At 62.9% G+C, this 21,641-nt stretch overlaps 2 protein-coding genes across 2 annotated transcripts; one reads left to right on the forward strand and one right to left on the reverse strand.

The window, feature by feature from the left end:
* The first annotated feature begins 2,885 nt into the window (after nucleotides 1–2,885).
* Nucleotides 2,886–4,415, forward strand: Mesp2 (mesoderm posterior bHLH transcription factor 2). Its single transcript, XM_090321467.1, has 2 exons — nucleotides 2,886–3,662; nucleotides 3,817–4,415. The coding sequence occupies exons 1-2, from the start codon at nucleotides 2,886–2,888 to the stop codon at nucleotides 4,069–4,071; spliced, it is 1,032 nt and encodes a 343-aa protein (XP_090177593.1). The 3' UTR covers nucleotides 4,072–4,415.
* A 3,199-nt stretch (nucleotides 4,416–7,614) lies between these two features.
* Anpep (alanyl aminopeptidase, membrane) lies at nucleotides 7,615–18,540 on the reverse strand. The gene is made up of 20 exons (XM_090321738.1): nucleotides 17,835–18,540; nucleotides 17,372–17,514; nucleotides 17,152–17,288; nucleotides 16,725–16,851; nucleotides 16,478–16,632; nucleotides 15,354–15,467; nucleotides 15,125–15,268; nucleotides 14,976–15,041; nucleotides 14,821–14,886; nucleotides 13,504–13,679; nucleotides 13,310–13,386; nucleotides 12,699–12,835; nucleotides 12,559–12,614; nucleotides 11,994–12,141; nucleotides 10,908–10,999; nucleotides 10,026–10,136; nucleotides 9,768–9,935; nucleotides 9,398–9,538; nucleotides 9,164–9,245; nucleotides 7,615–8,187 (listed from the first exon to the last, which is right to left on the reverse strand). Exons 1-20 carry the CDS (start codon nucleotides 18,473–18,475, stop codon nucleotides 8,035–8,037), a joined length of 2,934 nt encoding a protein of 977 aa, XP_090177864.1. The 5' UTR covers nucleotides 18,476–18,540; the 3' UTR covers nucleotides 7,615–8,034.
* Between the last annotated feature and the right edge of the window lie 3,101 nt (nucleotides 18,541–21,641).

A 21,641-nucleotide genomic window follows, 5' to 3' on the forward strand; every position in this document is an offset into this window, starting at 1 on the left:
TCATTGAGAAGGTCAAACTCAGCCAGGCACTGGTGGTGCCCGACTGCAATCCTAGCTACTCAGGAGGCTGAGGTCTGAGAATCACAGTTCAAAGCCAACCATGGCAGGAAAGCCCAGGAGACTCATCTCCAATTAACTGCCAGGAAACAGGAAGTGATGCTGTGGCTCAAAGTGGTATAGTGCTAACCTTGAGCTGACAGTTCCCAGGCCTGAGTTCAGACGCCATGACAGGCAAAAAAAAGGAGGGCGGGGCAGGACTTTGGCTTAGTGGTAGAGTGCTTGCCTTGCATGCACAAAGGCCGGGGTTCCATTCCTTAGTACCACATACACAGAAAAAGCTGGAAGAGGGGCTATGGTATAAGTGGTAGAGTTCTAGCCTTGAGAAAGCCCAAGTACAGTGCTCAGGTCCTGAGTTCAAACCCCAGGACTGGCAAAGAAAAAAAAGTCAAACTCAGGTTAAGAGCCCAAGAACAATCCACTTGTATCCATCCACAAAGTTCACCTCACCATCTGTCCTGTCCACTCTCCACTGCCCCACAAGACTCATGCCAGCAGAGAAGGTAACTTGCATTGAACTATGCTGTACCTTGTCTGCCTGACATTTACCAGCTGTAAATAAATGAATTAAATAATACTTGTAAATGCCTTGAAATATTAGTACTTTTTGTTTTATTTTCTTATTTGTGGGGGGGCCGGGGATGCTGAACACAGTGTCAAGCAATCTGCCACTTTAGAACTTCAGATAGGTCTGGTATGCTTGCCTGGGTCACAGTTCACCTACCAATCCCCCAGAGCGGCTGAGAGGACAGGACAGCATGCCATGCGTGATCCATTCTCACAGGCCTCTCGCAGGCTTTCCTATCTGGGCTTGCTTTAATGCTCCTCAAAGCTCAATCTCCTGAGTAGCTAGGATTACAGATGTGAAGCACAAAGCCTCGCCAGAGACTCTTAGCTCTAATGAACCGGCAAAAAGCCTGAAGTGAAGCTGTGGCTTAAGTGGGAGAGCACTGGCCATTTGCAGAAAGAGCTAAGTGAGAGCTTGAAGCTCTAAGTTCAAGCCCCAGTGCTGAAAGCCGGGAGGAGGAAAGAAAGAAGAGAGGAAGGAAGCGGGTAGGCGCCTGGGGTTGGGGTGCATGAGGCAGAGGCGGGGGTCGGGGACTGGGGTCTCCCCAGAGGCGGGGTCAGGGGGTCAGGACCGGGTCTCCCCAGAGGCGGGGGTCAGGGTCTTCACAGAGGCGGGGGTTGGGGGTCAGGGTCTCCCCAGAGGCAGGGGTCGGGGGTCAGGACTGGGTCTCCCAAGAGGCGGGGGTTGGGGGTCAGGGTCTCCCAGAGGCAGGGGTCAGGGTCCGGGTCTCCCCAGAGGCGGGGGTCAGGGTCTCCCCAGAGGCGGGGGTTGGGGGTCAGGGTCTCCCCAGAGGCGGGGGTTGGGGGTCAGGGTCTCCCCAGAGGCAGGGGTCGGGGTCAGGGTCCAGGTCTCCCCAGAGGTGGGGGCTGGGGGTCAGGGTCTCCCCAGAGGCAGGAGTCGGGGTCAGGGTCCGGGTCTCCCCAGAGGCGGGGGTCAGGGTCTCCCCAGAGGCGGGGAGGCGGGGGCCCGGTCTCCACAGAGGTGGGGCCGGGGGTCGGGGTCAGGGTCAGGGACTCCCTAGAGGCAGGGGCCAGGAGTCAGGATCGGGGTCTCCCCAGAGGCGGGGGTCGGGGGTCGGGGTCTCCCCAGAGGCAGAGGTCGGAGGCCGGGGTCTCCCCGGAGGCGGGGGCTGGGGGTCGGGGTCTCCCCGGAGGCGGGGATCGGGGCCAGGGTCTCCCTGGAGGCGGGGGCCGGGGCCGGGGTCTCCCCGGAGGCGGGGATCGGGGGCCGGGGGCCGGGGTCTCCCCGGAGGCGGGAGCCGGGGGTCGGGGTCTCCCCGGAGGCGGGGATTGGGGGCCGGGGGCCGGGGTCTCCCCGGAGGCGGGAGCCGGGGGTCGGGGTCTCCCCGGAGGCGGGGATCGGGGGCCGGGGTCTCCCCGGAGGCGGGAGCCGGGGGTCAGGGTCTCCCCGGAGGCGGGGATCGGGGGCCGGGGTCTCCCCGGAGGCGGGGATCGGGGGTCGGGGTCTCCCCGGAGGCGGGAGCCGGGAGTCGGGGTCTCCCCGGAGGCGGGAGCCGGGAGTCGGGGTCTCCCCGGAGGCGGGGATCGGGGGCCGGGGTCTCCCCGGAGGCGGGAGCCGGGAGTCGGGGTCTCCCCGGAGGCGGGGATCGGGGGTCAGGGTCTCCCCGGAGGCGGGAGCCGGGGGTCAGGGTCTCCCCGGAGGCGGGGATCGGGGGCCGGGGTCTCCCCGGAGGCGGGGATCGGGGGTCGGGGTCTCCCCGGAGGCGGGAGCCGGGAGTCGGGGTCTCCCCGGAGGCGGGGATCGGGGGCCGGGGTCTCCCCGGAGGCGGGAGCCGGGAGTCGGGGTCTCCCCGGAGGCGGGGATCGGGGGCCGGGGTCTCCCCGGAGGCGGGAGCCGGGGGTCAGGGTCTCCCCGGAGGCGGGGATCGGGGGCCGGGGTCTCCCCGGAGGCGGGGATCGGGGGTCGGGGTCTCCCCGGAGGCGGGGGCCGGGGGCCGGGGTCTCCCCGGAGGCGGGAGCCGGGGGTCGGGGCCAGGGTCTCCCCGGAGGCGGGGATCGGGGGCCGGGGCCGGGGTCTCCACTGCGGCCGCGGTCGGGGAGGCGGGGCCCCGGCGGCCCCCAGGAGGGAGAATCGCACCTCCGCAAACGGGCGCTTTCCCAGGCCGGGCCGCGGGCTGACACCTCGGGCCGGCGGGGGACCTCGCACCTCCGTCCGATAAAAGCGGGGCCGGGGTGGCGCCGGCCTCCCAGAGCCGCCGGCCTCGCGGAGCCGCCGGCCGCCCGGAGCCGCGCTCCCGGCCATGGCGCAGTCCCCGCCGCCGCCCCCGCCGCCGCCGCCGCCGCGGGGCCTCCCGGGCCCGGACCCCTGGACCTCCGCCCGGGGCTGGGACTGGGACGGACACTCGGACTCGGCGTCCCCGGCCTCCTCCTCGGACTCCTCGGGCTCCTGCCCGTACGACGGCGCGCTCCGCCCCTCGCAGCCCGCTCCCCTGGCCGCCGCCCCGACGGCGCCCCGCCGGCCCAGAGCCCGCGCCGCGGGAGGCGGGCAGCGGCGCAGCGCCAGCGAGCGCGAGAAGCTGCGCATGCGCACGCTCGCCCGCGCGCTGCTGCGCCTGCGCCGCTTCCTGCCGCCGTCGGTGGCGCCCGCCGGGCAGAGCCTCACCAAGGTGGAGACGCTGCGCCTGGCCGCCCGCTACATCGGACACCTGTCGGCCGTGCTGGGCCTCGGCGGGCCGGGCCCGCAGTGCCGGCGCCGGCGCCTGGACGCGGCGGGGGCTCGGGGCTGCCCGCTCTGCCCGGACCCCTGCCCCGGCCCCGACGGGGCGGCCTGGGGGTCCCCGCCCGCCGCGCCGCCGCCGGAGAGCCTGGGGAGCCCCGAGCCCTGGGCGACGCCCCCGTACTGCCCCGGCTTCCGGCCGTCGCCCCCGCACCCGTCCCCCGGGACGGCCCCCGACGCCTCGCTTTGGCCCCCGCCCCAGGCCTGCCTGGCACGGCAGAGCCCCCCGGAGCCCGGGGCCGCCGCCGCCGCGCCCTGGACGCCGCCCCCCGCGCCCCCAGAGCTGGCCGCGCTGTACCGGGTAGGTAGGCGCCGGGCGTCGGAGGGAGGGTGGGGTCCGGGTGGTCTGAGCGGGGGCCGGGGTCCCGCAGCCGCCCGTCCAGATCGCGGGCCTCTGCTCACTCAGACCTGCCGCCACCTGACGCCGTGTCCCGCCGCCCCTCCCTCCCCTGCAGAACGTCGCCGAGTCTCCAGGGTCCTGCCTGTCGCTGGGAAGCCCGCCCCTCCTGGCCCTCCCGCCCTGCCAGAGACCCCAGCCTCAGCTCCAGTGGGGGTGCTGGGGCCCCGACGCAGAGCTGCCGCCAGGCCCCGGGGACCCGGAGCCCGGCCCCGTCTTGCCGCTCAGCGCCGTCAACCCTGACCTGAGGCTCAGCGCCTGCCCGGAACTGTGGCACGAGGATCTGGAGGGGACTCAGCTGGGCATCTTCTAATGACTCTGAGCCCCACCAGGCCTGCACATGGACGCCTTCTTCTAGAATGGCTTTCTAGCTCTCTAGAGGCAGCCATGGCTTTTTCTGAAGCATGCCTCCTGTGCCAACAGACGGACGGATGGACAGCGGATTCCTCTCTGGCTGGAGTGGGGGCCAGGAGCACCCTTCAGTGCTTGGCACCCCCAGATTCCCTGTGCTCTCTTCAGAGTGCCCTGACCCCAAAGGCAGCCAGGCTGGAAAAGGGGGTAGGGAGGGGCTCAGGGCCAGGCCTGTGGGGCTTTCATCATTGCAGATCAAAATCCTGTGGCTTACTTTGTAATTGTTTCAAAAAGGAAAAGTACCCACCAAAACTTCGGTTTTGTCTGTTTTTCTTCTGTCAACCCCGGGCTCTTTGTGGAGAAGGGAAGTGTTCTGGGTGGGCAGGGAGGAGCCAGTCCACTGCCCTTCTTCTCCATGCATCCAGGCTTGCCAAGGTTCACACTGGCCCCCGCTCAGCAATTCCACATTTGCTGTGGCCAGGGTTCTCTGGTCATTCTTAAGTTCCTGCTCTGTGGTGCTGCTGCCTTGCAGGAGTTGTCTTCCGAATAAAAGGCAAGGAAGTAGGGGGCTGGGAATTTGGCCTGGTGGTAGAGTGCTTGCCTAGCATGCACGAAGACCCCGGTTCAATTCCTTGGTACCCCACATACATAGCAAAAAGCCGGAAGTGGTGCTGAGGCTCAAGTGGTAGAGTGCTAGCCTTGAGAAAGTCCAAGGACAGTGCTCAATCCCTGAGCTCAAGCCCAGGACTGGCAAAAAAAAATAAATAAAAATAATAATAGTGGCAAGCCAGATGCTAGTGGCTGTTATCCTAGCAATTCAGGAGGCCGAGATCTGAGAACTGCTGTCAAAGTCTGCCTGAGCAGGGAATTCCACCTCCCAATTATCCACCAGAAAATGGGAAGTAGTGCTGTGACTCAAAGTTGGTAGAGTGCTCAAGGGCAGTGCCCAGACCCTGCACCGCTGGGATCTCAGGGGAAGGAAGCCAACAAGGTTCCTTCTCAAAGGCTCCGGTTGGCATCGGAGCCAACCCAGTGTGGCCATGTCTGCTGGCCCAGGGAGACACTGGAGCTTTACAGCCAGGCGTGGTGGATGTCCGTGTGTCTGACAAGATGCAAGGGGGAGGGGCGGGGGAGGCTGGACTTGGGCAGAGAGAAACACTGGGCTGAGGCAACCAAGTCTAATCACCCGGAAAGGGTCAAATAGAGCTGGAGAGGAGGCTGAGGGAGGCAAGGTGGTTGACCTCTGTCCTGGGTCACAAGGGAGTGGCGGGGGGACAGTGGGGTGAACTGGCCAGACAGACTCTTGAACCCTTCATGTGGTTCACAAACAAGGAGGCAGGTGTCGAGGCCACCGTGATGGGAGAGCAGCTTCAGCCCCTGGGGACTGAGCTCCTGAGGGAATTCTTGTCCCTTGGTGCAGTCCACAGGGCGGGGTCCCTGCCAGCCAGCAGTCCTGAGTTAGAGCATTTGTGCTTAGAGACCCGGGACTTCCATTCTAGGTTCCCTCTCTGCATTTGCCCATCTTCTGTTCCCACCAACACTTGAAGCCCACTTCTGACGTCGGCTTGAGGGGGCTGGAGGACCCCAAGAGGAGCCATGGCAGGGGGTGGGGACAGCTAGGGGTACAGGGTCCCCAGGGTAGTGACAACACAGGCGTGTTCTGCGGGATGGAGAGCCCTTTCTCAAGGGGAGCCCAGGGGGTGGGGGCGGCTGCGCCTCTCATCCTGTCCGCGGGAGCACCTGGGACAAAGACTGGAGGCAAGCCCGGGGAGCCCCCCCCCCCCCCAAGGCCTTGTCCCAGCCTTCTCCAGGCTGTGTGGACTGGGCTGAGGTGAGGTGAGTTTGGCTAGCTAGACTCAGAAAATAAGGGTGCTGAAAGCCTCTCCAGGAACACACTGCATCCCCCCACCCCAGTATTTCTGGACACCCTGTGGAACCCACAATCTTGATAGGAGCAAAATGGAGGTAACCAACTGCACCAGCGCCAGCAGAGAGAACTCGGCAGGCACCACTGCCAGAATTGCAGAGTCCTGGCTACAGAGGAATGCCCAGCTGCCGTGTGGGGGACACAAGCCACTGAGAGGGGACTGTGGCTCTGGGTCATTTGCATACTTAATGTCGGCCTGACACTACTTGGAGGAGGCAAAGCCTCCTTCCGCCCCCTCCTCCCCTTGCAGCCAGCTTCCACCGCCCCTCCCCACCCAGGTGAGAAGCTACCCCACCTACCCCACCATTTGCACTTCCAAGGTCTGAGATTAAATCCTCCTGCCCTGCCTGGCCCGGGCTTCCTGTCGCCAGGGCCCAGCAGCCTCGGCTGGCACTTGACCTGGGATCCAGCTGGGGTAGGGGCCTACCTCGTCTTGCGGGCTGGGTCCTCCGAGGCTCTGCCCTGGGAGGCGGCAGAGAACAAGTTTCTTTATTCTCTCTGCCTGGCACCCGCCGTCTGATGCTAAGTGATGACTGCCTAGCTCCACTTTGCAAACACTTGTTTTGTTTATTGCAGTGCTAGGTGCAGGCATGCTAAGTTAGTGTTCCCTCCCCCCTCCTCCCTCTCTCTCTCTTTCTGTGTGCCAGTCCTGAGGCTTGAACTCAGGGCCTGGCTCTGTCCTTAAGGCTGGAGCTCTACCAGTAAAGCCACAGTGCACAGTGCTGCTTCCTGCTTTTTAGCAGTTAATTGGAGATAAGAGTCTCTTGGACTTTTCTTCCTGGGCTGGCTGAGATCTGAGGATCCCAGCTTCCTCAGTAGTTGGGATTACAGAAGCTGGGCCACGGATGCCTCACTAACTAGGTTAGCGTTCTACCACTGAGCTACAAATGAGGAAACTGAGGCACAGGGAGGGCAAGTCACAACTCATAGCTAAACAGAAGCCCATCTTTATGTGGAGCTGGAGGGGTGTGTGGAGCGGGTTGTTTTTCTGTTACACCTCAGATGAGGCTGCTGGCTTTCTTAGGCTAGCTGTGCTAGAGGAAACTGTCCCTGAGGACCAGGCAGGGCCTCGGAACAAGAGAAGTCATCTCAGGGAGTCACTCCAGGTTCCACTCCCCTGGAACCCCTCCAACCACAACTGAGCCCATGACCAGCCAGGCCATTCCCACAACTGCGCATGCACTCCTGTCCACCTGGTCTACCTGCCGCCCCCCCCCCCCCCCCCCCCCCCCCCGCTCACTGTGCATGCAGGTGACCTGAAGTGCTGTCTTCTTGGGTCTTTCTCTCCTGAGCACCTTTACTGCCTTCTTGCCTTCTCCCCTCAGTTTTTCTCATACGAGATGGAGGTGCTGAGCCACTGAATTTCTGCAGGCAGCCAGCGCTACCCAGGGGCAGGGGTGTGGGGATGGGGCTGTGGACTGGCACCTCCCCCTCTTCTCTTTGGGGGTCACAGGCCCCCCACAGTGCATCGACACACCCTACACACACACACACACACACACACACACACACACACACACACGTCTCTCCACCCCTCCCCCGGCTGTGCTGCTCTAGCTCACAGAGGAAACTCCAAGCTCATCTGGAAATTCTTTATTTACATTTTCACTTAGAAAAAAAAATATACAGATCTGGTATCCTATGGATTGCTTGGGTTTGGGGTCTTCACGGAGAGATGAGGGGTTCAGGGCAGTCCCCTCAAGGCCCTCCTTGTCCACCATCAGTTTCTATTTTTCTGGCCCTGGAGTTGGGGGTCCCTGAGATCAGCTGCCAGCCCGTGGCATGGGTGCCCATCTGGGCTGGAGTGGGGTTGGCATGAGGGCGGCGGGGGCTGGGAGGGCGTGGCTGTCTGTCAGAGGGGAAGTGGAGGCCCCTGAGTGCTAGAGCCTGGAGGGCTACCCTTGAGGGCAGAGCCACGGCCTGTAAGGCGCTGCGGGCGGAGGCCAGGCCACAGTCCCTGGTGAGCGTGCACATGGCCCCGGACTGGACAGCAGGAAACTATTGGCTGTTGTTCGTGAACCACTTGAGTACGGGCTCCTTGTTCTCCTTCACCCACTTGATGTTGGCTCTCGTCTTCTCCAGGGCCTGCTCCAGAGCCCGCGTGCCCGAGCCAAAGCCCGTGTCCATGTTGTCCATCTTGAACTTCTCCAGCTGATGGGAGACAAAGATTCTCAGCCTGGGACTGGGGTCGGGGGGAGGACAGGAGGGAAGGAAGGGAGAAGTGGGGGAGGGAGAGAAGGGGAAAGGAGAGGGAGGGGAGGGAAAGAGGGAAGGGAGAGAAGGAGGGAGGGAAGAAAGGGGAGAGGGAAGGGAAGAAAGGGGAGAGGGAAGGGAAGAAGACAGAGGAAAAGAGAAAGGAGGAAAGGGAGGGAAAGAGGAGAGAGAGGAAAGGGGAGGGGAGAGGGAGGGAGAGAGCATCTCCTACTCCCCACTGGCAAAACCTCAGGCAGAATTTGTCTGGAGAAGGTATCCACGGCCTCCACTGTGCATTGTTTTATTAAGCATGCTTAACTGAAGTCTAATCTCAACCCAACCAAGACAGGCGGAGGAGACCATGAAGCAGAGGCCACAGGGAAGCTACTGGAGGCAGCGGCTAACTGAAACCTGGAAATGCCCACCCCCCAGTGACCCAGTTGTTGCACAGATAATCAGCTGTCTGGGGGCAAAGGGGCTTCAGCTAGGAAGCCTGGAGGCTCTAGCCAGAGCAAGTGAGGCTGTGAAGTGGAGGAACAGGCTCCCGCAAGGAAGACGCCATGGAGAACATGGCTTCGATACAGCAAATCCAGCACCCTGGCGAGGATTCTGTTTCTTACAATAAATCCATTCTGGACTTAGTGGTGGTGAGTATATATACAATATTGTAACCATGCCCAAAAAGCACCTAAAATTATGAGTTTCATGGTGCTTGAATTCTCTCAATTTTTGAACAGTATAATCGGGCACATGGCGCAGCTGCTAGGGAGGCCAAGGCAGGAAGACAAGACGACCTGAGTCCCGGAAGTTGGGACCAGCCTAGGTGACCAGCAGGCCCTGGCCCTGATGGAGAAGCCCCACTGCCCAGCCTGTACTCCCGGCTGACCCTGGGTGTGAACTGAGTGACCTGGGCAGAGGCCGGGCTGTTCCTTACCTGCTGAAGTTCGTACTCGGTGGAGAAGCGTCTGGTCACTGCCTGAATGAGGTTGGCGAAGGAGAAGGAGCCGCCGCCATAACTGCAGAGCGGGATGGGAGGCAGGTGAGGACCCCTGCTCAGGGGTCCCTGGGCACCAGGCGTTCTCCCCCCCTCCTGCCCTCTTCTTCCCCTCTCCTCTCCCATCCTGCCCTCCGTCCTCTCTCTGATCCCTCGCCCTCTCCCGAGACTCACTCCTCATATAGCTTTTTCCAGTTGCTCTGGACAAAGTCCCAGACCAGAGTCTGCCCCACCACATTGCTGGCAATGCTGTTGATGGTGGAGGTGGCATCCTGCTTTCTGATATAGTCTGGGTTCAGGGTGTAGCTCAGGTACCTGTGGCGGGAGGCCGGCCCAGTGACCGTCGTGGGGGGAGGGGATACCATCTCCACCCGCGTGTCCCCATCCCCTGTGTACCAGGGGCCCAAGTCCTGGCAAAAGCGAGCACTGCCCCTTGTGCACTGTGACATGGAGGGGCCCCGGGGGCCCAGTGGTGGCCAAGAACCCAGGCCCAGCCAGGCAGAGAGGAGGGGAGCTGCGCTGGGGTGGGGGGGGGGCTCCTCACCTGTTCAGGATCCACACCTGGTTGCTGCAGGCCAGGGCCGATCGGAGTTTGTCCGCCTCGTTCACCAGGGTGGCCTTGCGGAACTGCTCCCACGCAAAGTTCCACTCCACCTCTCCGCCCTGCGCGATGGCGTTGCAGTACACGGTGGACCGCAGGTTGGGGTGGATCCTGGTGTGGGGGGGAGGCAAGTGTGAAGCCTGGGGGCCCCTGGGGACAGGGCCGGGCGGCGAGGACCAGGGGCTGCGTGGAGGCACTCACGGGTTGTGGCTGGGGTTGCTCATCCACTTCTCGAAAAGCGAGGTCACCAGGCTTTTGCATTCAGTTAGCCCATTGGAGCAGGCTGTGCTGATGGCGTTCACCTCGTTGTACCTGCCCAGGGGAGGATACGCAGTTGGCACACACGGTTGGCACACCCGGCCCAAACTGAGCCGAGATCTTATTCCTGACACACGATTCAGACCTGGGCTCTGGGTGTGGCCCTTGACCTTCTCAGTCTCTCCCTCGCTCTCTTTCCCTCCCGCCCCTCCCCTTTCACATCTTGGCCTGAGATTCCAGATCTTCCAAGTAGCCCAAGAGCTTGCAGGAATCCACACAGCCCTAGGTGCAGCTGGAAGCTGCAGACGTCCAGCGGGTGAGAGCTTGTATAAAGAAGCCAGAAGGCAGAGGAGCAGGGCAACACACACCTGCAATCCCAGAGAACCTATCTTTCAAGGACAACCCAGGTAACACAGTGATTGAGGGGGGGAGGAGGAGGAGGAGGAGGAGGAGGAAGAGGAGGAGGAGGAGGAAGGGGAGAAGAGAGAGGAGGAGGAGAAGAGGAAGGAGGAGGAGGAGGAAGAGGTGAAAAAGAAGAGGAAGGAGGAGAAGGAGGAGAAGAAGGAGGAGGAAGAGAGGAAGAGGTGGAAAAGAGGAGGAGGAGGAGGAGGAGGAGGAGGAGGAGGAGGAGGAGGAGGAGGAGAGGAGATGAAGAAACAAAAATAGAAAGGAACAGCAAAGGCCAGATAGCCCCTCCGGCCCAGTGTGGCCCCGTGCCCTGCTCCTCTGCAGCAGCTGTCTCCTACGGCCCCATCTTGAGTCAGATACCAAGAGCCCCAGGGCACACTTTGGGGGTGCTCCCCTCCCCACTGGAGTCAGACTCACTGCTCTGTGAGGGTGTTGGGACGCTGGGTCCAGTTAGCGGTGAGGTTTTGGAAGTAGGAGAAAAGTGGAGTGACCTGCTTCTTCAGGTAATTCTGGAGAAGACAACACATGAGGAGCTTCTCAGCCTCATGCTAACCTGGGCAAGGTGGCCCGGGCCTGGAATCCCAGCTGCTCAGGAGGTGGAGACCAGGCCAACTGACCTTGGAGAGAATTGGTGGTACCCCAATTCCCTTCTCCCGCCTGACCCCCCCCCCAGGACTGGGTCTTACCGGTTTCACTACCTGGGGTCTAGGCCCACTCTGGAGCAAATGCATGGTCATTCATTTTCCCTCTGGGACTAAGAAAGAACCCAGGGTCCTTGCTAAGCATGTGCTCTACCACTGATCCTTTGTTTTTCAGGATCTCGTCTACCACGTCACCCCATAAGGGGACCCTGGCAAGAGACAACCCCCTTGTTCCCGCCCAGCTTCCAGATTTTAAAATATACTCCAGAGGTTCATGTGCTATCATGGAGTTTGGCTGGGTTGACTTGAACTATTAGGTTTTAGAATATTCTAGAAGGGCCAAGCGCTTTTTCCACTTTCAAATCCCAACAGCCTTGGACTTGAAGGGTGACCAAGACAAACAAAAACTTGGAGGAAGAGAAAGAAAACATGAGAAGGCCTGTGAGGTCAAGAAGGAGGTATTGTGCAAGTCACCAGGGCTCAAGAGCGCTCTAAAATTAAAAACAGGCACGATGAAACATCTCCAAGTGAGAGCCACATCACTAGCTCGAGCAAAAACAGCTCAGGGACAGTGCTCAGGCCCTGAGTTCAAGCTCAGTACCAGAACCAAAAATAAGCCACAGAAAACAAGAGCTGGGTAGTGGGTCTGCACCTGTCACGGAGGCGCTGAAGGCCAACAACAGAGCTGGATCCTAAAAAGTCATCTGTGCTTTTCAATGTCCCTCTTTCCACTGACACTTTGCTAGAAGTTTCCCCTTTTGGCCTCACTTGCACTGCCCATTTTGGCACTTGCTTGCTCCCCCCTCCCTTCTCCAGCCTGCGCCCCGGCAAGTCCCCTGGCCAGTCTTGGCCCGGCCGCTACCTTCATGGGGCCGTAGACCTCGGAGCGGTCGAACATGAGCTTGAAGTAGTTGAGGCTGCTGAGTGCCGCCTCCCACGGCATGTACTCTCGCTCCTCGAACAGGAAGAGCGTGTTGTCCAGGGCCAGCGTGACAGAGACCCTGCCGGCACTGGGGACACACGCAAGAGCTCATAGTCCAGCCACAAGGCCGTCCCTTCCCTCCCGGGTCCCCTGCCTGCTGCTTATCCTCCCACTGCACAGAGGAATAAGCCAAGACGCAGAGAGGGGCACGGGCTGCCTGCAGACACACAGCGCATGGGGCGCTCCTCACCCCACCCTGCTCCCCTCTCTGGGCCTTCTGCCCTCCCATCCTGCTTGGGCCACGCATGGTCCACAAGGGTCCATGTCGGTGGGTTACATGGCTCCCATCAAAGAGCTCAGCACCAGAGTAGGTGCCATGGACAGTCCCTTCTGTCCTGTCCACAGGCGGCCCTCAGGAGACACTAGAACAGGGGGCTGCCCTCTGCGGGACCTCCAGCAAGCAGTCAGGGTCCTCTCCCCCCACGCAGCCACTATGAGGGCTCACCTGGCCAGATTGAAGGCGTCATTGATGATCTGTGCCCGATTGATGACGGGGATGGCCTAGGAGAAGCAGAGAGTGTGATCTTGGGGGGGGGGCGGGGCGGCCACCCCTCCGGCAGGCCCAGCCGAGGCATGCCCACCCACCGACAGGTCGGTCTGCAGCTGAGCCTGAATCTTCTTCCAGTTGTCGTCGTCGTAGTTGACTTGGTAGTAGCCCGTCACGTTCAGGTTCAGCAGGATCCACTCGTTCAGGGCACTGGTTTTGAACATCTGGTCCTGGGCTGCAGGGCAAGACCAGAGCTGAGTGGGGGTCTGCTGGGAGGGCCCCGGCTGCCTGCCTGTCTCCCTTCCCTGCACTCACTCACCCGGGCCTTGACCTAAGCTCTACCTCACAGACGAGGAAATGGGGGACCAGAGAGGGGTGGGATCTTGAGCACAGCCAGGGAGCAGACAGAACCCTCGTCACATCTCACCCAGGGCTCTAGGACAGGGGCGAAGGGTGAGGACCATGGCTGGCTGCCCACCGGAGCAGGCCTGGCTTACCTTTTTTTTTTTTTTTTTTGGCCAGTCCTGGGCTTGAGCTCAGGGCCTGAGCACTGTCCTTGGTTTTTCTCAAGGCTAGAGCTCTACCACGTGAGCCTCAGCACCACTTCCGGCTTTTTGCTAAGTATGTGGTACCGAGGAATCGAACCCGGGTCTTCGTGCATGCTAGGCAAGCACTCTACCACTAGGCCAAACTCCCGGCCCTGGCTTACCTTTTTCTTTCTGCAGCCAGTAACTGCTCTGCTCTACGCCGTTTCTGAGAGACGTGATGGGTACAATCCACTGGTAGCTGCCATGCCAAGTGCCAGAGACCAGCGTGAGATACGGCAGCCGCTGGCCACGCCTAGCACCCCGTGTGCCTGGCCCGCCTCCCGGGGACACAGCCGAGGCGACCCCAAAGGCTCACTTGAAGTCGGAGGGCCGGGTGACGTTGGACTCGGGATCGAGGAGGAAGTGCTGCTGGGAGATGTCCCCCGTGGCCGTGTCCACGGTGATCACGGGAAAGCCCATCTGCAGGATCCAGCGGTCCATGATGGTTCCCACGGTTTCTGGGAGAACGATTTCCTTCTGGCTGTCCACGGCCTGTGGATAGAACGAGGTGGCGTGGGCACCCGTGGACAGGGATCTTCCCTCTCACTCCCCAGGCAGCCCTTCTCTGCAGATTCCGGCCTGTACCCCGTGGTGCCATCCAGGGAGGAGGTGAGGGCCGGGCCCTGCCCAGCCCAGCCTATCCTTGGCAGCCCCTGTGCCACAGGCTCGGGTCAGGATTGGAGGGACAAAGCTGAGGGCAAGTGAGGGAGATGCACCCTTGGAGCCCTTGCTGCTGTCTCAGGGTACACCGGCCCCCCATCTTTTCAAATGCTCAGGCACTGTGTTTGTGATCACAGGGAAAAGCCAGGGCTGGGAAGTGCATACCTGCCCTCCGGGAGGTGGAGGCATGGGGGGTACGAGAGGGAAGCTGCGAACTCAGATTTAAAAATGAAAAAGCCAACAACACAAAGCCCGGGAGAACAGTGGGTATGGGGGGCAGACGTGGAGGGGGCAGAGGTGGAGGGGCAGCTGTGGGGGGGCAGCTGTAGGAGACAGTGGTGGAGGGGGCAGCTGTGGGGGGACAGAGGGAGAGGGGGCAGCTGCACAGGCAGTCGGGGCGGTGGGGTCTGGGTGGCATTCAGGACAGGCATGGACTTTGCCCTGGTTAAAAAAAGGGGCTGGTGATGAGTAAGGGCTAAGTAGGGTAACAGTGAGTGGGGACACGGACTCTGGCACCGGACAGGGTGCAGGAATGCAGGGTGGGGCAGGATGGAGGGTCAGAGTGTGCACAGGGTGCTGGTGTGTTCAGGATGCCCCGGGAGGGTCATGGGGCACAGGGCACCCCAAGTGCTGACAAGGTCTAATGACTGGCTGGGGTGAGGCCGGGCGGGTGCAGGAGCCCGAGGTGGGCTGCAGTGACCCTCAGTGAGCACGCCCGCCCCGCCCGCAGCCCCAGCTCCCCAGGAGGCTGAGGTTCAAGGCCAGCGCAGGCAGATGGACAAATCCTCCAGTGACGCAGCAGAACAGCCACAGCAGCGCTGGGGCCCAGGTGCTAGAGCACCGGCCTTGAGCCAAAACCTGGGGGGGAGCAGGAGGCCCTGGGGCCCGTGCGCACACGTGCCAGCCAAGGGCCGTGCCATCTGCCCCGGCCAGTTAACAGCGGACACCCGAGGACATGGCTGGCCTCGCTCACCATCTGCAGGTGGTTCCACAGGTCGAGGTAGCCGGTGTTGTTGTACTTAAAGGCCTGGAGATAGGACTGTGGAGAGAGGGGGGAGGCGGGAGGCTCAGCCGGGGCCCCCGGGCTCTGGGGCTGGGCAGGGCTGGGGGGGCTGCGGGGGGACTCACAGCCAGGCCCTTCTTGAAGAGGTTTTCCGTGAGGAAGCTGGACAGCATCCTGAGGACCGAGGCGCCCTGCAGGTGGGACGAGCGGGCTCGGAAGGCTGAATGGGCAGCAGGGGACCCAGGCCCCCCTCCCTCGTGGGGCCGGGCAGCACCTTGCTGTAGGTGATGGTGTCAAACAGCTCGCTGATCTGGGCGGGCGTGTTGACCTCGGCGGCGGGGGTGGACAGCGGGTGGGAGGAGGCCAGCGCGTCCATGGCCATCACGCGGTACACATCATTCAGCACGATGAGGTCTTTCTGTGGACGCCTGTGTCATCGGGGCTCTGGCCTGGACCCCCCCCGCCCAGGCTGCCCCCCCATGCACCCCGGGGCCACGGCGCACCAGGTTCCAGGTGGGCTCTGCGAAGTCGGCGCCCAGGTACTCCACGTACGAGGCGAAGCCCTCATTCAGCCACAGGTCATTCCACCACCCCACCGTGACCAGGTTGCCGAACCACTGCGGGGGGCACGAGAGGAGAGAGCCTCGCCACGCCTGCCCCCCCAGCCCTGGGCCTGAGCCTCGCCACATCCTCCCCCCCAGCTCTGAGCCTTGCCACATCCTCCCCCTACCCCAGGCCCTCAGCCCCCACCCGCAGCTCTGAGCCTCACCACATCCTCCCCCCTCCCCACCCCTGGGCCCTGAGCCCCCACCCCCAGCCCTGAGCCTCACCACATCCTCCCCCCTCCCCACCCCCAGCCCTGAGCCTCGCCACACCTGTCCCCCCAACCCTGGACCTCACCACATCCTCCCCCCGTGCCCCCCACCCAGGCCCTGAGACCCCCCAGCCCTGAGCCTCACCACATCCGCCCCCCCCATGGGCCCTGAGCCCCCACCCCCAGCGCTGAGCCTCACCACATCCGCCCCCCCAGCCCTGAGCCCCCACCCCAGTCCTGAGCCTCACCACATCCTCCCCCCCATGGGCCCTGAGCCCCCACCCCCAGCGCTGAGCCTCACCACATCCTCCCCCCCACCCCACCCCCAGCCCTGAGCCTCGCCACACCTGCCCCCACAACCCTGGGCCTCACCACATCCTCCCCCCGTGCCCCCCACCCAGGCCCTGAGCCCCCCCCCAGCCCTGAGCCTCACCACATCCGCCCCCCCAGGCCTCAGCCCCCACCCCAGTCCTGAGCCTCACCACATCCTCCCCCCCCCATGGGCCCTGAGCCCCCACCCCCAGCGCTGAGCCTCACCACACCCTGCACCCCAGCCCTGAGCCTCACCACATCCTTCCCCCCCCACAGGCCCTGAGCCCCCACCCCCAGCGCTGAGCCTCACCACATCCTCCCCCCCCCCCGGGCCCTGAGCCCCCACCCCCAGCGCTGAGCCTCACCACACCCTGCACCCCAGCCCTGAGCCTCACCACATCTGCCCCCCTCCCCCGGCCCTGAGCCCTTACCCCAGCCCTGAGCCTCACCACATCCGCCCCCCCAGCCCTGAGCCTCACCACCCCCCTGGCTGGGGCCCACCTGGTGGGCCAGCTCGTGTGCAATGACTGTGACCACTCGCTCTTTGTTGCCGATGGATGAGGACAGTGGGTCGAAGAGCAGCGCATTCTCCCGGTAGGTCACCAGCCCCCAGTTCTCCATGGCACCCGCGTTGAAGTCAGGCAGGCCGATCTGGTCTGAGGAGCCCGGGCATTGGGGGAACCCGCTCAGCATGGATGTGGAGCCCCCGGGCAGCCCCCCCGCCCCCCGCCTCTGGCCTCTGGCCCACCGGACTTTTCCAGGGGGTAGGGTGTGTCGTAGTGGTTAGCAAAGAAGCTGAGGATGGGGCCAGTCACACTCAGAGCGTAGTCGCCGTGGCCCTCGGAAATGGCGCTGGGCCGAGCCCAGATCCTGATCTGCAGGATTGGGGGAAGGCAGTCAGCAGGAGGCTCACACCTGGAGGCCCATCCCAGGGCCCCGGCGCAGGTCCTCAGAGGCACGGGGGGCGGGGGGCAAGGACGGGCCCACTGCCATTTGTGTGGCATGGGGGGTCGGGAGCAGCTGATGAAGACATCCCCCCCCCACCCCGGTCCCCCAGGTGGAGGCAAAGCTCTGGGGAATTTACTCAAGCCCCTTGCTAGGGCCACAGAGCGGGAAGCCACAGAGCAGCCCAGCAGTTCAGAAGCTGGCAAGGGTCCAGGGACCCAGCCGCCTACCTGGACGTCATTGGGGGACTGTGCCTCCACGTTCTTGAACTCACTGACGATGTAGGCCAGCAAATAGGTGGACATTCTCGGGGTGGTGTTGAACTCGGTGACGTTCCAGCCAGCCTCATTGAAGGGGTAGCTGGGAACTGGCCAAGTGGCAGACAAGTGGGTGAACTGTCCTGCTCCCCATCCCCAGGGCAGCGCCCGGCCCCCAGGCAGGGTGGCTCACCTCTGGGGAGCATGTTAGACAGCGCCACGTAGTCCTCGGGGTGGATGATGGTGATGTTGAACGTGGCCTTCATGGCCGGCTCGTCGAAGCAGGGGAAGGACTTCCGGGCGTCTGCAGCCTGCATCTGCGTCGTGGCCACCACCCTGCCCAGACCACACCGTCAGAGGGTGTGCTAGGGGCTGGGGCAGCTGTCCTGGAGACCTGGCCCTCAGGACTCCAGGCCCCTGGCCACGGAGACTGTGGCCCCACTCCCCTCTGAGCCCCTCCTGTCTTTCTAGAACCCCTCCGACCTTCATCCCTGCCATGGGCACCGTGGGCCAAGCCTCCCGGTCTATCTAGTACACTGGCCACAGCGGGTGTGGATGAAAGGATGGGCCTGGCAATGGCTCCAAGCCCGCCTCCCCAGGCCTCAGGGCAGCCTCTGGCCTCCGACCTCCACATCCCCACGCCCGCACCCACTCACTTCTTGACATCCCCGTCCATGTACTCGCTGCGGTAGAAGCCGGCCAGGTCGTCGGCCAGCTCCCCGTGGAACATGCTGTCCATCTCGTACTGCTTGCCCACCTCCAGCTGGTCCTTCAGGTGCACCACCAGGTACTCGGTGCGCTCCACCAGCTCGGTGCGCTCGATGGCGGGGTTCTGGGAGCCGTCCAGGGCCCGCACCAGCACCCGGTGGCCCTGCTGCATGGTGTAGTTGAGCTTCTTGCTGTGGATCAGGATCAGGTTGGTGGCACTGGTGCAGGCGAAGCGGACGGTGCTGTTGCCGGTGAAGATGTACAGGCCCTCGCTGTTGGGGCTGAGGTAGGGCCTCAGCGTCACCTGGTACGAGTCAGGAATCAGGGAGTCGGGCAGGCGGTACTGGTTCCAGGGTTTGCTTTGGTCCGGGGTGGTGGCCCCGGCCTCGGTGGTGGTGGTGGTGGTGGTGGTGGTGGCGGTGGTGGCAGCGGTGGAGGTGGCCATGGGGGCCGCCGGGGCGCTCTCTGCATTCTTGTTCTTCTCCTGGGCGTACACCACGGACAGTGCCACGATGGTGCCCAGGGCGGCCACGCCCAGCAGCAGGCCCAGGATGCCCAGGGACTTGGAAATGTAGAAGCCCTTGGCCATGGTGGAGCTGGGCCGGGAGCTCAGCCGCTGGGGCCGTGTGGAGAACGGGGCAGCCTGGGACCCGACTTATATGCTGCAGGAGGAGGGGCGCCACCTCTGTGACACTAGGCAAAAATTAACCAGGGCTGGGCCAGGCGAAGGTCACCAATCACAGGCCAGGCTGCAGCGCGCTCTGCCCGGCTCGGGCCCCAGAGAGGAGATGGGGAGTGGAGCTGGCTCAGGAGGGCCTGGTGGAGCAAAGAACACCTGGTTACAGGAGGCTTGGGGGCCAGACCCCAGGAAGAATGGGGCGCAGCTGTCGGCTGAAGGCCCAGAGGACAGAGCAAGCAGCCAGGCGGCGTGAATCCATCTACCTGAGAATGGAGATGGTGGCCAGTGGTAGCAGCAGAATTGAGGTTAGACACCAGAAAGGACTTCCCAGGAGTGAGAGTGGAGACCAGGCCCAGCTCAGAGCCAGAATTAGGCTTGAATGCTTATTCTTGTGGGACTCCTGGAAGGGCCAGGGGCTCCTCAGGAACAGGGCCCCCGGCTCCCTCACCGTATTCTCCAGAGACAGTTCCTCCAGATTCCCCTCTAGCCGAGTGCTGTGCCCTCCCTCAGCTAGCAACTGTGGGCCTTGTACTCTACCACTTGATCCAGGTCCCTGCCCCCCTTGCTCTTCTTGTACACACAGCAGGGCTGGGGGAAGAGGAGTGGGGGGGGGCTGAACACAGGTCTTTTGAGGAGCCCTGAGTGTCCCCCTTCAAGATGAAGTGAGCTGAGCCCCTGGGCCTCCCCTGACAGCGGGGGCGCCAGCTTGGACACCCCTGTCAGTGCGTACTAGCCAAGGGGCAGGGGAAGCGGAGGTCCAGGCTTCTGGTCAGCACAGCAACAGAGACCAGCTTGGCAGCACTCGGGCCAGGCCCCCAAGCTCTGGTCTCCAGTCTCCTCTACAGTTTGTCTGAGCGGGGCTCTGCAGGCTGACCCAAGAGACCCCACAGCCCCTGCCCCATGGGTCCCCTCGGGTCCCCAAGGCTCCGCCCAGGCCCGTTGTCCCCTCCCACCACTCTAGCACAAGGACCCACAAGTCTACGTGGCCTAATCTGTCTCCAAACAAAGAGCGAGGCCCTGCCCAGCCCACTGTGGTCTCTTCCTGTTTGCTTTGGACGCTGAGCGTGGCCCACCAGGCTGGGCCCGGGGAAGGCGCCGGGCTTCATGCTGGCCCTGCGCTACCTCGGGGGACACGAAGGAGGACTGCTTGGGCTTCACCCCCGTGGCGTGCTGGCTGCCCCATCTGCCAGCGAGGGGGTGAGACTGCCGCCCCTAAGCCTGGTCCCAGACCCCCATTGCTCCAGAATGCAACTCAACTCTGGCTCAAGCCGCAAGGCCGTGTGTGAGCGCGAGCTTGACCCCGGCCTTTCCGCTTCCCACACGCTGCTGTGGTCCTGGCTGCCAGCTTTTCCCCAAGTCCTCCCGTTGTTTCCCTATCCGGAATGCCTTCCCTTCCCCTCCTTCCAAACTCCTTCTTGTGCTTCAAAATCCAGCTCACGGCCATTGCCTTGTGCATGGCAGCCCGTCTCCACTCTGCTTCTCTCACCTCCAGTTCAGAGCTGTGCCACACACAGCCGTCCCTCAAAGACCACCTCTGTGTTGGCCTCATCATTTGACACCCGGCCAGCACCTAGCACACAGCACCTATCCCACCCCCATCGCACCTATCACACAGTTCTTAGAACAAGCACCTAGTGCACTGGACCTAAACCAAACACCCAGCGTTCCAAACCTAGCACACGGCGTGAGAACCTGAACTTATGGAACACAGCAGTGTGGACACGCAGGTGAAAGACAGGAGCAAAGATGGTGCCGAGCAAGCCTCAGTCACCCCTGGACCTCTGGACCCCATCAGCCATGGTTCTCCTTCTCCTCACTACTGAGCAGGATGCCTCTGGGGTGTTCAGTCCTCTTTTTCCTGACACACTAGGTGAAGAGGGAATCGGTTCCTCCAGGCAAGGGCAGGGGTTGACCTGGGAGGGAGCTGGCTGGCTCTCCCCCTTGCGCCTGGGTTGGGAGGGAAGACCTTTTCCCTCCCCCCACACACATGCACCTCGGGTTAAGCTGTCAGTGTTTCTGCTCAGAAAACAAGTTATTCTCAACTGAGAAATCTGAAACGGCAGCAGCAAGACGCCGCGAGGAGCGGGGGCGGGGCGCCGGTGGTCACGCGTGTCACCCTCACTACGTGGGAGACTGCGATTTGACCATCACAGCTCCAAGCCAGGCAGGTAGAAAAGTCCCCTGAGACTCTTATCTCCAATGAATCACTCAAAAACCAAACGTAGAGCTGTGGCTCACAGTGGTAGAGCACTGGCCTTGAGGGACAGAGCTCAGGGACAGCGCCCAGGCCCTGACTTCAAGCCCCCAGTTGGAGGAGGGCGGGGGGGGGGGGAAGAAGCTGGAAACGGTGCCACGGGAGTGGGATGGGCCTCTACATAGCACCAGGTCATCCAGGGCCCTGGGCATTGTCCTGGGCAGGCAAAAGCTAGGGGACAAGCGAGGGCACACTGGACCCTGGCAGAGGCTCCCAATCCTCAGGCACAGCTGCGTGAGCCTGGGCCGGCCCAGACCCCGGGGCACTTCCTCTGGAGTCCCGGGAGAACCACACAGGCCGATGGGAAGCTGGCTTTGGCCAGCGCTGAGAAGGGCGCTTGGGCTGGGGAAAGGGCGCTTGGCGGGGGGAGGAGGGGGGAGCGCGGGTCCCCTGGGACCTGGGGGAAGGACTAAAGAGATTCAGCCTCACAAAGCTCCTCCATGTCACGAAAAGCCATCCCTGACCAGCACAGACAGGCTAAGTGACTAGGCCAGGTCACAGGGTCCACCTGGTTCCGCAATGCCACCAGGGCCTCTGGGGACAGTGGGTCAGTATGGATGAGGGCCCCACGCTCCTGTGGAAGGGACTCCCACCGTCCATGCCACCCTCCAGGGCCCTCCAGTTTGGTCAGGGACTCAGGAATTTCCACCACACCAGCAGGGTTCTGGCACCCAGGTCTCTGACACTGAGCGTCCACGTTCTGCACCCCACCTGGAAGTCACAGGAAGAAAGCACAGGACCTGGCCTCCATCCTGAAGGGGCACGGCTGGACCCCCTAGACAACTCTGGGCAAGGCCCCTTCCACTGTGGTTGGGGTCCTGG

Source organism: Megascapheus bottae, chromosome 30, assembly GCF_031878675.1.
Source record: "Megascapheus bottae isolate mThoBot1 chromosome 30, mThoBot2.hap1, whole genome shotgun sequence".
NCBI classification, from domain to species: domain Eukaryota; kingdom Metazoa; phylum Chordata; class Mammalia; order Rodentia; family Geomyidae; genus Megascapheus; species Megascapheus bottae.

Coding starts and splice junctions, on each gene's coding strand:
- Mesp2 (XM_090321467.1), top strand. CDS start 2,886: ATGGCGCAGTCCCCGCCGCCGCCCCCGCCGCCGCCGCCGCCGCGGGGC. Junction 3,663..3,816: donor AGCTGGCCGCGCTGTACCGG/GTAGGTAGGCGC, acceptor CCTCCCCTGCAG/AACGTCGCCGAGTCTCCAGG.
- Anpep (XM_090321738.1), bottom strand. CDS start 18,475: ATGGCCAAGGGCTTCTACATTTCCAAGTCCCTGGGCATCCTGGGCCTG. Junction 15,269..15,353: donor CAGAGCCCACCTGGAACCTG/GTGCGCCGTGGC, acceptor AGGCGTCCACAG/AAAGACCTCATCGTGCTGAA. Junction 9,936..10,025: donor AGCAACCCCAGCCACAACCC/GTGAGTGCCTCC, acceptor CCCCCACACCAG/GATCCACCCCAACCTGCGGT.